The following is a 19,365-nucleotide window of genomic DNA, read 5'->3' on the forward strand; positions in this document are numbered from 1 at the left end:
GGTACCCGAGATCCCAAACAAAACAGCACAGCCTGCGCGCAATCGTGCGGCCGTTTGCAATCTATGGGTCTATGGTCCGTAATCGGTCGGGCTGTTATGATCGCTTTGGGGCTGTGCGCGTCGCCACACCATCATATGCCCGAGCGAGTTTCCTGGAGTGAAGCAGCGGTGGCACGATGATTCTCTCGTTGCTCAAGCTGCCGCTCGTCTTGCTCAACAGCGTCAGGCAGTTCATCTCGCAGACGTTTTTCGTGGCCGTGTTGTTCTCGGTGATAACGTGGACTTCGATACTCTTGTACGGCGTCTTCTACTGGAACTACATTCCCAAATCGTCGCACGTCTTTCCGGTGCACCTGCACTTCGAGTGAGTTTGGCCGCGATATTTTTTTCCCTTCGTCACGACCTTGGATATACGTGCTAAACCCCAGCTGTTTCCAAGAGGCGTGGGGAAGGTGGTGTGTTTGGTTTCGCAAGCGACTAAACGGGGTCATCAACGTTGCGCACTTTCGCATCTGTTGGACGTTGCAAATGCTCCTTTCGCAGGTCGACAGCATGTCCCGCAGGCTTTTGCGACTTCCTAATGGCAAACGTGACCATCGTGAGGCCGGGGCAAGACGAAGTGAGTTTTTAACTTTTGCATATCGCACACCTCGCGTCCGGCTATACCTATAGCCGTTATCGCGCACTTCATGCGTTGTTCAGGTACCGTAACCCGTTGTATGTCGCATTGTTGTTATTGTTTCAGTACCTGGCCAGGGGTCAGCGTTACAAGATCTATCTAGATCTTGAGATGCCAGAGTCCGAGGCTAATCAAAGGATTGGTGAGGATTGCGTGCTTTCCATCGTTTTGGTTCGCGACACCTAAACAGATTTAGCAACAGAAGCAGACGAGCTGTTATTATCTGGCCTCGTCCAGTGAAGTGAGGCACTCATACATGCTTGAGTGCCTTAGTATCACACAAGAGCTGGCTGGGAGAAGGGGTTTTCTATCTTATTTTCACTTTTGACACACGTTGACCATTTTACTGTGAGCCATGTTGGCTTCACTTAATATACAACAACACTGAACACTGTATGGTCAAATATGTGCAGGTATGTTCACAGTCGGACTTGACATGATCAGTGAAGATGGTGAAGTGTTGAAGTCTACGCACAGATCGGTAAGGCTGCAGACTAAATGTGGAGTTCCATTCACGTCCCTGACAAGCGCTGTTTCCTCGTTCAGCTTTGCCTCTCCGCACGCATTAATTTGCATAGACAAGGCAGCTGTGTAAGGCACATAACTCACCGAATGCCCGTGCCTCATTTCTGCTTGACCAATTCAACCTCGTCTCCTGCTGTTCACCTTGTCTTATTTTCATACTTCTCTCTCGGCCTGCCCTGCTTCATTTACTCACAGTCCTTATCACTTGTGTTGGCTTCTGTGTGTTCTTTCTCTCCCTCATCTCCTGAGACCTTCTTGATCCCTGCTAACCATAGCACAGTGACGGTGCATAATAATCTATGCATTGGCACGAACAGACATTCTGTTTCAAAAAGTCATGGTTTGCATTATCTGCCATGACTATAATTTGGTCCCATATACAAAACCGTTCTAACTCTATCTGGCCTTTCTTTGCAAACTTTTGTGACGTTGTTACTGCTGTGTCATGCTGTGTGCATCTGTCTGCCTGTATTTGTGTCAGTCAACACCTTTATGTTGACGGATACACACTTCTTCGTTTCCTCGTACATGTACTCTCCCTACGTGTGCTTGAAATACCTGCTGCTGTTCAAACTTCTTTTATGCTCACGTGTGTTTGTCAAAACTATTTTCCAAAATTGTCGCATGTCTGAAAGTTGAAATTTATTTGGCTTGCAATGATTGCAACAGATTATTAAACTTTCTTGCTAATCCAAACAAATCTGAAAATTTTATTTTGTGCGCTGCATTTCCATTGCGCTTTTGAAGTTGCTGAATTTATTTAGAAGGCTTTGGCTGTTTCAAATACTTTGACTATGCTCTAGAATGGCTGATGAGAACACGATCGTAAAGCATTGATCACATTTGACCAGTTGATAACATGATCATGACCAGGATGAATTTTTCTTCAACTACGAAGCTTTTTCTTTAGAGGAACCCATTTCGGTTTCCTTTGTAGCAATTGCTATGTTTGGGTGGATGTCTCATTTTCCCTTTACTAATGAGAAAAACATGCTAATTTTTAGAATACTGGGGTGTGAACATCATTTTATATTAATTATGATAACGACTGTTCGTTATTTGAAAAGTATTTTATTTACTTCTGACACTATTCGATTAGTTCTAAAACATCACTAGTTGCACACCCCTCAGAAAAAACTACATACCTGGATATAATGAGAGAAGCAAATCTACATGCCAGAACTTAAATAAAAACAGCAGTTACATTTTGCAGCTGCTGTTCATATTGCAAGTTATAAATCTGTTCATTATCATACATTATGCAATTTCAGCTACTAATGCAAATTCAAACAAAGATCTGTCAACAGCATAATAAAATGCATCCATGTCTGCATGGGTTTGGGCATGTGTTGATGTGTTGTACGTATGTCAGGAAATTCTAACATAATTTGATCTTCCACTCATGAGCATTTAATTTGCAACACTTTCTTCCTCTCTGACCGTCCTATAACAGGGTGTTCTACGGTACAAGTCGATGCTTGTCAAACTTTTTGCAACGTTGACTTACATTCCAATGCTCCTCTTTGGTTCTGCGGAGGAGAAACAGACAGTGTCGCTCCTGCTGTTTGAGAAATACGTGGAAGACTACGTAAGTTCAACATGGTGCACTTTTTTTTTTGCTTTATATCCCACATTGTTATGCATATCAAAACTGGCTGTTGGTGTTGTACTCATAGTATAGAGAGGCACATGGAGGGGTAGCGGCAGTTGCATGATGCTTTTGACCACACTGTTGTATGGAGTTGTAGAGGCATTGTATGTTGTAGAGGTTGTATGTAGTGTGTGAACACTGGTTTCTATGGACCAATTTTGTTTCGGTACCGGAGAGATGGATGTATCATGATGTCATGGAACATTGGCTCGCTACATTCCTGCTATCGCTGCAGCTGCCAGATGCGAGCACTGCGTGCGGCACTTTCGTTTAATTTTATTGCGAGCAATGTCGTCATACCTACTGCACAACGTTGGCAAAATTTTTAGCTTTGTCATGACATGACGATAATGAAGATGATGCTATAGGTCCTGCGTTATGAAACCAACCTTACTGTTAAAATTATGGTCGTGGCTGGGGTGAGGGGGCCCTTCACCGTAGTCACTATAGCAAAGCTATAGTGATGGGGTAACAGCAGCTGATGCAGAACCTGTGTAATAGCAGGCCTTCCCTTCTGGTTACGTGGCACCGCGCAAAAGTGTTGGGCTCATGATTGCTGGGTCCTTGGTTCAATTCATTTGTAGGGATAGTATATTCTTTTTATATTGCTGCATTACTATATTATTTTCGTTGTTTAATTTCTTCAGTAAGTGTTGTTTTGTCTTATGCTTCACCACCAGGTGTGATAAGGAGGGTTCCTGTCAAGGGGAGCAAACTGATTGGGTGCGAGGATGGGGGCTTACGTAGATGCCGCTTCAGTAGCTGCAGACCAATGAATAATGACGCGTTGTTACTGTGCACCCCAGTGACACGGGCCTGCCGCTTACTAGCACAACTCTGTACACATAACATTTGATGGAACAAAAAGTGGCCCACTCACTTTAGCAGCTGCACTATTATGACGGGCCCCCTCATTGTAGTGGGCACCTAAAAGAAGATATGTTTTCGAACCTTCACACTGGCGTTGGCATGACCTCTTTCCATGCGTGAAGCATGTGGTAAAGTTCCTAAAACTTGACAAATATGTGCCAGTGCTCTTTGGAGCAACAAACAAAAAGTAATCATTGTGCTTCAGTTTGCCATAGGTAACATTGCAGACTAGTAAACAGCAGCACGAGAGTGTAATGCCATAACTCGCATAGTGGCCAGGAGAAGGGAGAAGAAGTAATGTGCGGATCTATAGATTATCATTGAATTGTAGGATCTAGTAATGCTGTTGCATTAGTAATTGGAGTGAAGCGTGAGGACCTGCTATTCTTTAACAGTGCACTTGCCACATGACCCTCGCGTTAGTAGTTGCTCCACGGACTTTGTGTGACAGATCTCTCTAGATATTTGTAAAGTATATGCTAGTTCTGCACTTTCAGGCAAAGCCAGCCACGCAGGCAGGCCTGGTGATCCGAAATAGCCACATTGAGGTCTACACGGCAACACTGAAAGTATATGCAGATTTCACTGGGTTAAGGTAAGCATGGTTGCAGCAAGCTGCATCAGTGAGCAAATTTCTTGCCCCAACTGAGTGTTTGACAAGGCAGCGATAGCATCACTGACCACAGCTCTTAAATTGTGGTTCAAACATGGGTCAGCAGACTCTCTAGTGAATTGGTTTGCTCACTCTTAGAGCCAGCCCAAGTCTATAGCTAAGTGCAGGTATGAGCTTGGGTTCGAGTTAGCCAAGGTGGTTCCCATACGTGGGAGTTTGAGTATGGCTGATTCAATGTGATTCACGTAATTGCGAGTCTGAGTCAGAGTGAGGACTGGTGAATCAATGTCCATGGGAGTCTGAATGAGTCCAAGTAATCCTGAATCAAATGGGATTCCGATTGCTTTTGAGTCCGTGAGACTACATGCAAGGCTGAGTCGAAGTAATTGCGAGTGAATCTGACTTTCTGTCCGCAAGTGAGGTCTGCTCGAACCAGTAAGCCTCAGGCGGGACATGCAGCATACTATATACCAGTTTATACAGGGTGTGGCAAATGTTGTTGCACTCAAATAAAAACCCATAAATATGGTTGTGTTGCATTGTAGAAAATCACTTGTATCTTAACTTAATGTGTCACGTAATCTACATGCATAAATCCACATCTGCTTTTAAAAGTCTACCTTTCACGCCTATGCAAGCTTTGTTTTTCTTGGAAATGCATCAGTGACAGCACAGATGTAGTCTTTTTCTAATTCACTCCATGCTTTTGGCATTGCCTGACAAAGAGCAGCCAAACTGCGATTAGGAGTAGAGCAGGTTATGCTTTTTGATACAAACCAGACTGAATAGTCAAGAGGGTTTAGATTCGAGCTGTTGGGGGCCTTTCTGCAGCAGAAATAATATTGGGCAAGTTTTCCATGCACCATTATTGCACCAAGTTGGCCTCATGAGCCAGAACCGGCTGATACATCCACTGACAGTTTCCGAAGTGTAATTCAGCCAAAGGCAGAATCTCCTTCTTTGGGACATCTTCCAGATAGTTTGCGCTGTTCACTTTCGCTCCCTGTTCCAAGAAAACCAGCGGCATAACTCCATCAGAGGCAATTTTTGCCCCAAAATCCATCACTGATTGATGTTGAGAAACTCTTTGAGTCAATCATTCCACTAATGTTGGTTTCTTTGAGGCTTCCTCTCAATTGGTGTTTTAAAAACCACTCGATATTGAGCATTGCCACGTCTTTTAAGACAATGCTGGCGTGCCATATTGTCGAAGTGTTTGAACGGTTCCTAGCATTTTCTCACCCTGGTAGCTTTATGAACGTTGTACTTGTGTAGCTTCCCTTTCACAATTCTTTGCACAGAACGTTAGGAATTTTCTTCGGTTTGGGCCAGTACGACTGATTTTTGGAGAATGTGGGAACTTTTGCCATATCCTGTACGGTAAATAGTACAGACCTGTTTTTGTAAAATATAGATTTTAGCAGAGGTCTACATGGAAGTTATACACTCTGTGGCATTGAGTGGACTCCCTATGGCTAGGGTGTCAATGTTTGCCTCTGTCATAATCATTGAGCACTTACTAGTCTAGCACTATTTCATTTGCGAGTCTGTTGTAATTGCATGAATTTGAGTGAGTACAAGTCTGAGTGTGCTTGCTTGAGTCTGATTTTGATTAGTTTGAGCGAGCTTAGAAGGGTCTGATTTCTTGCGAGTTCGAGTTAAAATAAACCGAGCCGAGTCTGACTTTGGCAAGTAAGAGTTTCAGCGAGTTTGCATGTGGTTTGTAGTGTTCTGGTTGCATTTCTTATGTATTGGACTAAGTCCCTTGAGTGTTCTATGAATGCGCTGTTACTGCAAACATCAAAACAAGCTTTGATAAAGTGTTTTCATGCAGAAGTTTGAGCAATATTGATGGCTAGCCCAGTTTTTTTATTTCCTGAATGTGTTTTTTATTCTTCAAGTGGCATAAAAATAATGAAGTACACAGAGCCGATTGTTCTTGCTTCTTGTTCTGTCCCATGCTCTCTTACTGTTTTGCTAGCGTTAATTCTGTCGCTCTGTAATGGTTAGCTTCACCCTCTACTTTCTTCGTTCCAAATCTTTTAAAAGGTAAGCATGTAGTTGCTCAGGAATGTAGCATAACATTTCGTACATGGGTTCGTCTTGCCTATTACTGCACAAGCTGACCAGGGCACAAATGTGGAGATCTGATCGGACAAGTGCTATATTCGCTAAGTGATCGATTCGCTAAGGCAACTAGCGATTCTTCGCTGTTCCCTCGGGCAATGCACCTTTTATTGCGTCTTGTCTTGGACACTAGATCGGCATCTGTGCCAAGAGAAGGAATCTCATTCTAGCATCACTGCTGGCAGGTACATCCTCTACAACTGGCCACTTACATCGGCCGTCGTGGGCATATCGACCAACTTCTTTTTCGTGAGCCTGGTGGCGCTGCTGTCCTGGAACCACCTGACTCCAGCCAAGCCAAAGCCGCGCCGCCCCTTGGCCGAGAGGAAGAAGCACCCTAGCAGTGAGAAGGCCCAGCTGGAAGATGCCGAGGAGACGGAAGGTATGAGCTTGTCGCCACTGCGTGCTGAACTGGAATGCGAAGATCGCGACTTATACATTACGACGTGGCCGCCTTTCGAACTTTTGACGAGCGAGCCACCCTCTCCCATACTAGCTTGAGTGGAGCATCTTGCCAGTGTCGTTCTGAAGCGGCCCTAAAGTGTTGATACGTGGGTTTTGTGAGCAGCCCTTCCTGTTCTTAGTGTTAGGAAATGTTAGCTTTTGCTTGTGTTCGTGCCAGCTATGATGCTAAATGTGGCTTTTTTGTGCTTCGAGTGGTGCCTGTTGTCACTGCCCTCTCTTGTGCCTCTTTTCGAGAGTTCATTGCATCACCTGTATTGACAAACGCTGGTGCATGCTACTAGTGCTGATGTACATTACTTGTACCATGCATTGTTATCGCACATGCATACAAGACTTGTACTACAGCTTCCTTGGCATCACATGCAATGTGAAAAGTGCTGGGGCATGGATGGTATTGTTACACCATCGGCATAGATGAAAAGGAACAACAATGATCGCATTGGGCACATCGCATGAAATGTGGAGAATACTGGCATACGGTGCTCATGTTTATTAGTAGCATTGTCACTGACCATGCATACAAAACTTGTACCTTAGCTGCTGTCTGACATCATGTGCAATGTGAAAAGTACTGGTGTACCATCAGCACAAATAGAGATGCGACCAGGAACAAAGTGATCTGAATGCCTGTTAAATGTAATTACGTGCTACTGTAAAGCATGGTTGCTGTGTACCCGATTTATAAGCACAGTTTATTGCAAAATGTATGTTTCAGACACTGAATAAGCAGGTGTTACATGTCCAGGTGAGCGCGAGAACGCAACCACGAGTTCTAGTCATTTTCTAGTTGTTTGAATTTGAATTTATTTTGATGGCGTGTTACCAGTACCATGTACTGTTACCGCTGGTACTTCAGCTGCCTCTTTTCCTTGCACACTGTCCGGCAAGGAAAGCTCAACTGAAGCAGATTAAAAAATTACTGCATTTCATTTTGTCACGCTTTTTTTTTCATCTTTCTTTTTTCCCTTTTCTGTGTGGAAAATTTTGTGCACATTAATAAAAGATTCTGCTCACTTAAAACTGTGCCCCATTTTGCATAAATGTAGAACGGGAAGTGTTGGAATGCTGGATTCTGTTTGGTTTGTTCATTTCAGCAATATTGCTGCTCGTGTTTCTTTTCCACAGCAAGAAGTGCGAACAAACTGGTCTAGTGGAAAGTAGTGATACTCTTCCTGTTCTATGGTTACCACGTTGCTGCTGAGCCTGTGCTGTCCAATGCAAACTTTGTGTAATCTGTGCTCTGCGCAGGCTGCAGGGTTATCATCTAGTCACTCTATAATGCGAAGAATGTATTTCTTATGTCTTCTGCAAGGTGGTCATCCAATAAATAAATCTCTAAACTTATATTTAGCTGAAATAAAACTTTCCAAGGTTTACATTGCCATCTGTTGCATCCCTTCACCACCTTAAGCTTTTGACCATGGTACTGCGTATAAAAGTAAAGTAAAAATAACATCTATTATAATTAGCCATTGCTTTAGAATGTTATCGCAAGCAGAGAGATATTGTGTCTCTGCTGTTAAATATTAACTGATTCAAGCATTCGAAATGTTAGGTTTTTAAAAGCAATAGTTTCATGGCCAAAATATTGTGCACAACAAGCTTGTTGAATACGTTATCTGTTGCTAAATTTCATGCTTTTCTGGTTCAGATACCTATTTTATGCTAACAAAATTACATCTGCTACGTGTTTTGTGAAATTCGCAAAAATTAAGAGGCCTCAACGTGAGAGGGTGTACAACATTTTCAAATTCAGCTGTAGAAGTGCATTGCTCAGCGATTAAAATGCAACAATTGACCCGCATGGCGGCCAGCAATTTTGGGCCATGGGTGAGCACTGGGGAGCCAAATGCAGTTGCATTCCATCACAAAGGCTCTTGTTTTTATTGTGTACTATGTGGGGACGCTCGAATCTCGTGTATTCGGTGACGTTGTTTTCCCATATGGCTCTCTTGTCTCCTGGGATTCTGCCTCCCCGCACAACACACCTGTGGCACACGTGTGTGTGGCACACGCGTGTTGCCACACAACACACGTGTGGCAACCACCGACGCCACACATGTGTGGCAGCGGTGGTTGCACAGTAGTACAAGAGATGGCACTAGCGTTCCGCCGGTAACGTTACCTGACGGCCGGGATACCCGGGCGCAAGAGGCCATTTGTGGTGCCCCATCCTTGCTCTTAGAACAAAGGACACAGTAGTGGAAACAAACCAAGGGGCATTTACACCTATAAAATAAGAAAGCTAGCTAGCACCTAACGAGCGAATGGGAAAGCGTGTGTGGGACAGTCCCGTGGAGTTCACGCATGGCCCGTTTACACACACCTTGTGCCCGTAGCCAGAGAGACCAAAGCTGGCCCCTCTTGTGTCCGCGTGTCCCTTCTGACGGGTGGAATTGGCAGTGGAACATTTATGCCATCTCTCGTACTACTGCGCAGCCACCAGTGCCTCACGTACTACATGGGGAGGCCAAATTTTGGGAGACTCGAGAGCCACGTGGGGAAAACAACATTGGGGAGATTTGTGAGATTTGAGCGTCGCCACAACTACAATGTGCCAGCTGTGGTTGGGCAATGCCCACTTGGGTCGCAAAATGGAAAACAACTTTCCATCCTGCACGCGGCAAATAAATGCCACTGTGTGGGCTGATTATCGTGTTTGACTCGCTGAGCCTGTACATATGCTACACACAGAACAAATGTACACTTGCTGGTAGTCTTCTGTAGAAGTATATAGCAGCCTTTGAGAAGTAAATAATAATGATTGATCAAAGGTTTGGCATCAAAATGTTCCATGAATGATGTGTTTGGTGTTTTGGAGAAAAAGGCATAAAATGTGCAGTATTTCCATTCTGCAGCAAGGCTACAGCTTACTCAGAGAAACATAACAATCATGTAACACATTTCATTTGCTATGCACTTTTACAGCTATGCACAGACATTGCACACAGCTGCTTCAATTTTTGTGAGATACACTGATAATTGCAAGCTATGTCTAAGCTCCAGAGATGTAGATATTCTTGAGATGTACAAGGCTAAATTTTGACTTGAGAAATTCCTTTTCCAATAGCTAAGCCAACTTGCTTGCTAGGCAGCTTGCAAACAAGCATAATGGAAGCGCAACCAATTAGAACAATGGGAATATGCGTGACTTGAGCTTTATGGAGTCGAAGGCATTGACGTAGCTCCTGTGCCCACATACAGTGCAATAATGTGTTGTTGAACTTTCAATCGTAGAAACAATGATTGTTGTCATTATTATTAAATTGGGTGAAAGCTGCACTTTGGAGGAATGTTTCTGAGGGTAGGCTGTTACGACCCAAGTTGGTTATACCAGAAGTTATCCTGAAGTGGCAACCACGCAAAACATTTTTATGGCGCAGTTTTCATGTGGCATTATAGAGCGTCTGCACACCCATATTGTGTTGCATAATGCCCTTTTTGTGGCTGAAATTCCACAAATTTGAGCCATTGACCACATTTTTGTACAACCGAAAGCAATTTGCTCGGGACCGCAGCGTGGTTATTGCACGGCATAAAATTTACATATCGGATGCTGCCACGTCTAAAGTACTACATTAGACACACTCTCCATGTGGTTACTCACCACTGTGCAAATTAAATGGCTTTGAGTGATGAGATGAGGTGGCACACATGAGAAAGATTCTGAGGCACCCTTTGGTCTCCTGCTGTCATTGCAAGTGCATTGTATAGCACAGCGGCTGGTGGCAACATGTCAAGTCACTCCAGTGCTCAGCCAAGCATGCATAACCATGTCGTGCATTGCCTAACATTCCTTGTTTTTTTTTCAATGTGTTAGTGAATGCGCACTGTTTTCGCATGCATGGAAACTAGTGCAGTGTGGATTTTGTCTTCTGCTTTACGTAAGGTGCCAACAGGATGCAGCAGAAATGATGAATGATATTGCAGGATTAAAGCCCATGGAGGGGCAGATGGGCATGTGTCAAAACTTCATGCAAGCGATTTCAGTGAACCGCCATGACTTTTGCAGCCGTGCATTCGTAGCAGTCTATTGTTTCTTAGTGTAGATTAGCAACTGTGTGGTCTAATTTTGTGCAGACGATACTTCCAGCGACATCAGCAGCAGCCAGCCTGATCTTGTCAAGGAAACGAGGGATGCCAAGGTCAGGAAAAGGAAAGGTGAGCCTTGCAAGGTTGCACATAAGTGAGAAGCAATACGAGGAGGTCATGGTACTCTCCGAGTCTGGCGTTGGCCCGTCGTTATGTCTGAACAGAGTATCCTCAACCACATGCCATTGGTATATTAAACATCACTTCTTTTTCGCATTAGGCAAACTTCCACACATATTCTACCTCTCACTTTTGTTAGCAATCTTTAGTTGTTTTTTTCTTGTTCGCTTGCCTGAGCATTGTTACGACCATCTTGGGTCATAAGAAACTGCTTCGATATTGTGCTTGTGTGACCTTTTCAGCTTCCTCCCTTTGTCAGATACATCCATCAAGTATGTTTAGAGATGAAATTCAATACTATTTCTAGGAGCTTCAATCATGAATGCCTAGGCAGTTCACATGTGAAGCCTAAGCTTGCAGACACTTCCATAAACACCTGTAAAACATCCATAAAGGGTCCCCCACCAGGCCCCATAGCAAATTTTAGTTATACACTGGAAGTTGTTACGTCTCCTCTAGGGAGCGTTCTGCCGCAATATTTTTTTCAGATCAGCTCATTAATAGCCGAGATATAAATATTTCAGTGCCATGAACCCATGATTTCAGGAGGCGAGCTCCACTGCCAAGTGAGACACTCTCTTCACTTACCCCATCTAGCCTCTGCAGATGAAATTCCTTCGCTGTGTTCTCCCGTATTGGACCTCGAGGATAGTGTGATGCATACGTCACGGAGCCCGCCTTCATTTTTTCTCGCTTTTTTGCGGAGTGGTGCACTTCCGCTGCAGGTGTCGCATGCAAGCTGTTGTGAATGTCTTGTTTCGCGCAGCGCATGATTTTGCGTGCTGCGCACAAGGACCCTTGACTAGCGGTATAAGTCAGTGCTACACGAATACTGAGGCAGACACAAGCGGATCACAGAGCATGATCCCGCGCTAGGACATGGTAGAATATAGCATAGTTTCGGTGTCTGCACGTGCAACTGTAGAACATGGGAACAAGCAGACAAAACGGAAGTACGTCTTTCTTGCTGCAGTGCGAAGTAAAACAAAACCATGCAGACATTCGGTTTGTGTGTTTAATTATTTCTCTAATCTTTAATTCGTCTATTCAAGCACCATATTACACAAACAGATGTTGCTTTGAATAATTCTTGAAGTCGCATGTCACTACTAGCAATGTCACAGTGCGAACATGTGTACATAGGCGCACTAGCACGTGTACATCATGCTCTGGCTGGAGTGTGGCAGCCGCAAGGAAAAGGGAAAGCGGCGTTCGGTTTGAAATTTCAGATTTTCCCACGGCGTGTAGTGATCTAATACTTTGCAGGCACGATCGTTATCGCGCATTGTATGCTCTGCGCTTGTCATCTCAATATGGCGAGACCTGGTGAGGGGCCCTTTAATGACTGCATTCAGGATGGTTTGGACGGGGAAGCAAAGCAGAAAATTGTCGGTGTAGCAGAAACAAGCATTAATGTTCAATTGGCTTAGCAAAGCAGCTGAAACATGGTCACCTTTTGCCATGAATATGTTCCACAACACTGGTGCCATGCATGATCCGATGCAAATTCCATTGCGCTGGAGATAAACATTGCCTTCACATTCAGCAAAGAGTGATGCTAGAGCAATCTCAACAAAGAGGGATCTTGCTTGTTGTTCTTTCTGGTAGCCTTTCCTTACCATGTTTAAAACCTGTCTCAGTGCTTGTTTAATCAAGTGTTTCGGATTGCTATTGCTGTGACACTGCTGCTACAAGCAAGGAGGTGCATGCAGTGGTAACGTCTGTGGCCGCAGTACTTTGTGAAATCACTTTGTACAAGCTGCCATATATCTGACACCTAGGTGCTTGTCACCAAAATATTTCCTGCTAATCATGAAAGAAATGACGTTTCAGTTCATAAGCACACTGGATTGTTCCTCAGGCAATAATTAAATTGTACTCGTAAATTCGAGGACGATTTGCAAAACTGCGAAAATATGCATCTCGCAGCTACCATGCTCAAAAAACTTCATAGTGGTACAACAAGAGGGCGTGCAATGTGAGGTAAACGGAACCTTCCTCGCCTTCTCTCAACATTGCCACAATCATGTTTGTGGTGCTCTCATTGCACTTTGGTTGCTGCCCCAAAATGTTTGTATTCGTTGCAGCAGTGTTTGTGTGCCGCTTACTTTTAAGCAACGTAGTCACTGCCAATAGTTTGTTGGTTGGATTATAGCGGGATCGACCATGCGGTATCTTTCCTTCGGACAGAGCTTGACGAGAAGACCGGGAAAACGCTGAGGCAACTCTTCGGAGCTACTACACGCGAAAGCAGTGCTAGCCTTCCTTCACTGGGTGGTGACCAAGAGGCAAGCAGCACCATGCAGCAGACGACGTGAGGTAGGAAACGCCGATGTGAGCCCAACAAGTTTCACAGGCCGCTCGGATTGTCCCGGGTCTGTACGTCGGCTGTGATAGCCCCTGGTCAGTTGCACGATCACTGTGCAGGTACTGTCTCTTACGTTATTTGTGATAGCGTTGGCAGATTCTGGGTCTTGTTGTTCTGTACCGTGGAACAAGCGTGCCTTTTGTTGCTATATATAGTTATACTTTCATGTGAAAATATAACAGACCTCCCTGTGGTATGGATCCCCATTTTCGCATCACCTAGCAGAAATGTTGTTTCTAGTTGTAGAACATCCTTCGGGGATATAATATGCCTTAAACAAAGCATATTACTGGTTGATGACGATGAAATGCAAAGCACTGGACTAAAGGAAGGCAGGACGGATGACACAGGTGCCACTAACCATTGTGAATGAACAGCTAAGCTAGTCCATCATTCACATCTATTCAATTTTATGCCTTCTGCAACAATTGTGGGTTGTTGACAGTGGACACGTGCCGCCTAATTGTCACTTTACTTAACAAGATTGTGCATGCTTTGTAAGCAATCTTTGTTTGTCTGCTCCCTCCGTTGTTGCTGGTTTCAGAGAGTATAGGGGGAAAATTTCCAATAAACATTCGCAGTTGTTAGTCAAGTTTAATTCGCCTCGCCTTCCTTTGGTCTTATGCTTTGCACTTCACACTGACAAACATGCTTCACCAACTAGTCGAAAAGAATACTCTTCTAAACTAGAATGAACACTAACTGTTCCGTTAAGTGATGCCCGACCGCGGTTTGAAAAATATCAGGGTGTCTGCTACTTTCGTTCGCGACAGTGCATTGGGAAATCGCTCTCTGTGCAAACTCCTTTGCCATGATGTACAAGATTTGGTAGAATGATTTTTTAGAGCACCTCGCAATCCTGCGGCACCTTGTGCCCGTCATGTATGTGCGAGCAACTAGGTCATCCCTTTTTGGGGACAATGCCTGCCACAATTTTTGTAGTTGTTTTGTTCTTAGTATTGCCTCTGCAGACGAGCTCAAGTTGTTCCTCTGTGTTTCTTCGTTATCTGTTAGCAAAGACTACCAGAAATTTTAAGCATTGTTACAATTTCCATGTTACTACATTTATATATGAGTTCAGGCATGCTTGTCAGTATAACATGTACAAGGAGGGTTAACAGAGCACCAGGATATCATATTCTCTGGGACATTCGCCCTGGTACTCCTCCACTCATTGCAGACCCTCAACTCCAGGAAAATGGTGTCAGTATTAGTACACAATTGAAGCACTTACCGCACTGCCGGTTACTCCAGAAACATATTTTTCACTATCAACCACTTTCAATTAAAATTCTTCAATGTTAAAGTCCGGGGTTTTACGTTTCTAAATTTCTATCTGATTATGAGGCATGCCATAGTGGGGGACTCCCGATTAATTTTGACCACCTGGGCTTCACGAACATTCTTTAACGGTTTAACGTTTCTTAAAAATCTAAGTACACAAGTGTTTCTGCATTTGACCCCCATCGAAACGTACTCGTCGCAGCCAGGATTGAACCTGCAACCTCGAACTTGGCAACGCAATGTCACCACTTTTTTTCGGTGCTTGTGCTAGAAGGTTTTGAAGCGGTAGGCACGTTTCTCAAGCGGCTTTTTGTTGCAGATTTCGCCTGGGAACATCACTGCTCAGTAATGAGTGCTTCATTCAGTGGACAGTACCGCTTTTTTTTCAGGCGGTGTCTTGAGTGACAAACTTCGGATTAGTCTAAATTGTTCGTTTGCCCCTTGGAAAACCTGTCGTTTGTTATATGCCAAGAGAGGACTTATAGTTGCGTAGGAAGTTGCAACATCAGGGTCTGAGGTAGCCCATAATGAATGGAGTCTCTTGCATAGCTGTGATGGAAGTCCTGGAGGCCTTGTAGTATTGGCTACGTTAATTTGCAGCTCTGTATAAAGAGGGCGACACCAGTGCTGGCACTAGAGCATTTTTCTAAAACTCTTATCTTGCTTTGATATCTACCTTTGGGTCCCTTTTAAGAACACAAAGATAAAAAACACCGCTGTATCATATGTTCACAAATAGATTCTACGGGAAGCTGCTCTCCCGAGCGTCACAGCAGTTGGTACAGTTTCTGGGTATGCTGTGATGGTGATGGCCCACTAAATGCTTCGGTGCTTCACTTTAGGAAGACAAACTGTATTGAAGGTGATGTTGACCTATTAGGTTCTGTAAGCTGCTGCAAACGAAGCTCATTCTTGCAATTTTTGTGAATGGTCTACAATTTGGTCCCACAATTCATTTTAGACTTCCATCATAATACAGACAAGGCCCCTCCATTTTGGAAAATTGGGTACCCGCAGATTACAGTCGCGCTCCCGTTAACTTGACCATGGCTAATTAGGTTTGTCTCTTAAATTTGGATGCACTGGAAAGTTTCAGCGAGCAACAATGCATTGATACAAAAGGAAAACTCGTTAGTTTGAACGTGAAAGCATGCTGTTTTGGTTAATTCGACCCCGACGGACTCGTACCAGCGCCTTCTCACGTGCGCAGTTGTTGCCAAAACTTTGAATACACAAAACATTCAGCAGACGGCACTACTGCTTTTGTTTATTTTTAGGATGTTGTCAGTGCCGACAACAGTGTAGCGGTATGTGGGCCGCTCACCGATGATGACAGTGTCAGCAACGTGACGGTCCAACATTGAGGCAGTGTTAAAACATGCTGGTGCTCTTTGCTGCATGCTGGTTGAGTCGTGCTTCAAGAGAAAGAAGCAGAGGCAACGCAAGCTACTTCAAGCAGTAAAAAAAAAATTGAATCTGTTCATTCTGTTGTTGTTTGTCAATTGGAATCATTCGAGCAGATCTTGCGGTTTCGCAAGGGTCGAATTAACGGGTGTAGACTGGAATTAATGGGTGTATACAGTGTTTTGAAACTTACATTTGGGTCAGAAGCGTGAAAGGTTGTTTACAGTACTTTGTACACTACTACTCGCTCACAGGGGTGTCTGCACCGGTGTGCCAATATTATTATAAACCTTATTTCGGCATATGTATAGTTTTTATCAACTTTTAATACATGTATGTGAGTGTTCACTATCGTTATGATTGCAAATTATATTAGAGTTTATTCATGACTGTATAGCAGTATTATTGCTCCAAGTGTACTCTGCGTTAGCTCAAGATCAACAATATTGCCAAAGGTTGCGCAGCAAGTCCTGCCTTCTGCGGTATTTAATTTGATAAAATTTGACATTACCGATGTCATGTGTGTTTTGTAATGCTTGTCTGCAATGTGCATAGGGTGAACTGTCACATCATTTTTTTTTTGGCAACTGGCATCTTTTTTTGGTTTCAGTGGTGCCTCATTTATTGACATGGTAGAAAGTCTGGCACTACCATTTGTAGAGTGCAGTTGGTGTCAAAAAAATTACAAACTGTGTGAAATTGTGTGAATATGAAAGAAATCTAGAATTTATTTGCAATTTGTGATTGTGGCCCGTAAAATTGTACAACACGAAGTTTTTGAATGAACTGTAGTTAGTATTTGCTGAAAGACTGCCATCATCAATGAGTCTTTATACTAGTAGAGGCTGCGGATTGAATAACGGGCTTTGGAAATATATTCACCTCTTGCATCCCCCGGTCTGGTAACTTTTGACGCCGACTGTACCTGCTGTACGGTGTCAGCAGTGTGCAGTAATGTACACGATGACCATAACTTCATCTGTTTGTGGCCAACACCTGATGCAACTATTTTCATACTTTTAGTACTGACGGATGAATATGTACTTGATTGCAGTGGGATCATGCAATTCAGACTGTGCTCGTCCATTGCCATTTTTCTTCACATATGCTAACACAGTAGGTGTGTGTGCGAACTAGTGTGTTTGCGTTTAGTAGAATTACAGGTGCCCACAAAGCTTCTCAGGACATGCCAGCTGTTGAAAAGTTATAATTGGCTCGAAGCCTAAATGTGCACCCACACTTGTCAGTGCAGCTGCCAACTCCTTGATGCCTGCGTAGTTCTCCTTTTTTTTTTTTTTCACAGCTCGCGCATACTACTAAAGAGCCCTGTGGGTACATGTGCATGTTAGCATGTATGAGCCCCGTCAACTTTTAATAGAAAACAACTTAAGGTTGACCCTAGTGTCTTCCATAAGGTGCAGTCAGGTGAAAGCCTTATTTTGTCATACGTGCACTTTATGCTCTACGGTGTGGTCCGGCATATCGGGGAATGAGTTGTTAGCAGATAACCTGGCGACTTCTCTCAAAATTTGAGATCGAGCATTGCCTTGTCAGTGTCTGCTAAGCGTTTCTTGTTTACTCAAGTTTTTCACTTGTATTTTGTTTTGTTTTTTGTCCATGTCTCCTTTTATGTGTATCATGCATTCCACTAAAAAGCACTAAAAAGCAACTGAGCTGTTCCTTAGTGCTTACAAGAAATGTTTGATTTGCTTGATGTAGAATTAACAGTATGGTAGTTTTGCAAGAAGACAAAGTATGCATCTCCAGTTTGCACTGTATAACACTGTAACAGTATGTTTCATGGCTGTGTTACCAGGCTGAACAAGATGATTCACAATGAGTAAATTGTTTCTCATGATATTCAACCCAAATGCCCAAGAAACATGGGCATCCTTTCGCAGTTTGGACATGTATCATAGCATGTAAGCCAACTTGCAATTAAAATCTTGTTCCTTGTTCCTGTGCCTTCTCATCTTGTTTTGTTTATAATTTCACTTTGTGAACACCAGAAAGTGAGGCGATACGTTCCCGTGCATGGTTGTAGCATTTGCGTGTCAGAAAAAAAATTGCCTGCCAGATTTCGTGGCAATTCTATTTCCCTATCCATTTCTTGTCACTTCTTTATGTGAATGCTGTTGCATTCACACAATAAATAAATCTGCTAGGCGACTAGACTGCAAAAAACACTAAATGACAGATCACAAGCAATAATCACAGTTTGTCATGTACGCTTCCACTGAAACAAGGCTTGCATTATTAATTTTGTTTCTGCCTTGCTTCGCAAACATTTGCTGTTGTTCACTTCTGATAATTTGTAATACTTTGTTTAGCAGACGAAGAACAGTAAACAGGCTTTAACACTTGGCGGTTGCAAAAAAATTGGTTAGTATCACATAACTTAACCTATGTGAAACCTATTCCCAATGGCAGGCTGGCGAAGGTTGTCACATCGCTCTGCACAGATTTGTGGCATTGCTAACAATGCCTCAAGAGAGAGAGAGTTTCTACCCTGGCATAAACATCTGGCATGGGCATTGATTAAAGTATGGCGGTGGTGAAATCTTGTGAAACTGGTCTGCTGCCCGTGCACTCACTTTCGTTTAACAGCTTTTCGAATGTTGTGCGGCTGCTGCGAATAGATCTAAATCGATTCTCCACCAAACATCAGTCGCTGACGTCCGATGAAGCAGCGCCGATTAGGCCTAATGGCTCAGGCGGTGTGGCCGTGACGAAAATTTGCCGATGTGGTAATGGGCCGCAAGCCGTTATGCAGTGCTTGCTGCTGGTATGTTTATATTGGTGGCTCATCGTGTGATTGGTGCCAAGGTTACGCGTGCAGGTGCAGGCGGCGACCAGACCGACCAGGTGCACAGTTAATGCCATAATTATCCATGGTTACAACCTAGATCTGGTTATTGTCGAAATAAATGCTGTTCCGAATGACCACAGCTACTCATTTAAACACATGGCGTGACTTTCGCAGCGCAACACACTGAATTGCGGAAAGAAAAAAGACCAAAGGCTTGGCAAAAGACAGACAAACACGAGCTCTGTTGTCCTAATATTTCATGACGACCCCTGTAAATTGTGCAACAGCTAAAAACACTTCACTGCGCGATTGTCGCTGAAAACCCAGAGGACTACGCTTATGCTGAATGTGTGCTTTC

General features: G+C 43.7%; 1 protein-coding gene across 1 annotated transcript; it reads left to right on the plus strand.

Annotated features, from left to right (window-relative positions):
- Nucleotides 1–6: 6 nt before the first annotated feature.
- On the plus strand, nt 7–18,156 carry Seipin (lipid droplet biogenesis associated protein seipin). Its single transcript, XM_065453581.1, has 9 exons — nt 7–364; nt 544–619; nt 746–821; nt 1,093–1,160; nt 2,658–2,792; nt 4,223–4,320; nt 6,651–6,847; nt 11,011–11,091; nt 13,333–18,156. Exons 1-9 carry the CDS (start codon nt 177–179, stop codon nt 13,458–13,460), a joined length of 1,047 nt encoding a protein of 348 aa, XP_065309653.1. The 5' UTR covers nt 7–176; the 3' UTR covers nt 13,461–18,156.
- The last annotated feature ends 1,209 nt before the right edge of the window (nt 18,157–19,365 follow it).

Source organism: Dermacentor albipictus, chromosome 7 (genome assembly GCF_038994185.2).
Source record: "Dermacentor albipictus isolate Rhodes 1998 colony chromosome 7, USDA_Dalb.pri_finalv2, whole genome shotgun sequence".
In the NCBI taxonomy this organism is placed as follows: domain Eukaryota; kingdom Metazoa; phylum Arthropoda; class Arachnida; order Ixodida; family Ixodidae; genus Dermacentor; species Dermacentor albipictus.

Excerpts from the sequence above, each read along its gene's own strand:
- Seipin (XM_065453581.1), top strand. The coding sequence starts at position 177 with ATGATTCTCTCGTTGCTCAAGCTGCCGCTCGTCTTGCTCAACAGCGTC. Across the intron at positions 822-1,092 it reads CGAGGCTAATCAAAGGATTG|GTATGTTCACAGTCGGACTT; the intron begins GTGAGGATTGCG and ends AAATATGTGCAG. Across the intron at positions 11,092-13,332 it reads CAAGGTCAGGAAAAGGAAAG|AGCTTGACGAGAAGACCGGG; the intron begins GTGAGCCTTGCA and ends TCCTTCGGACAG.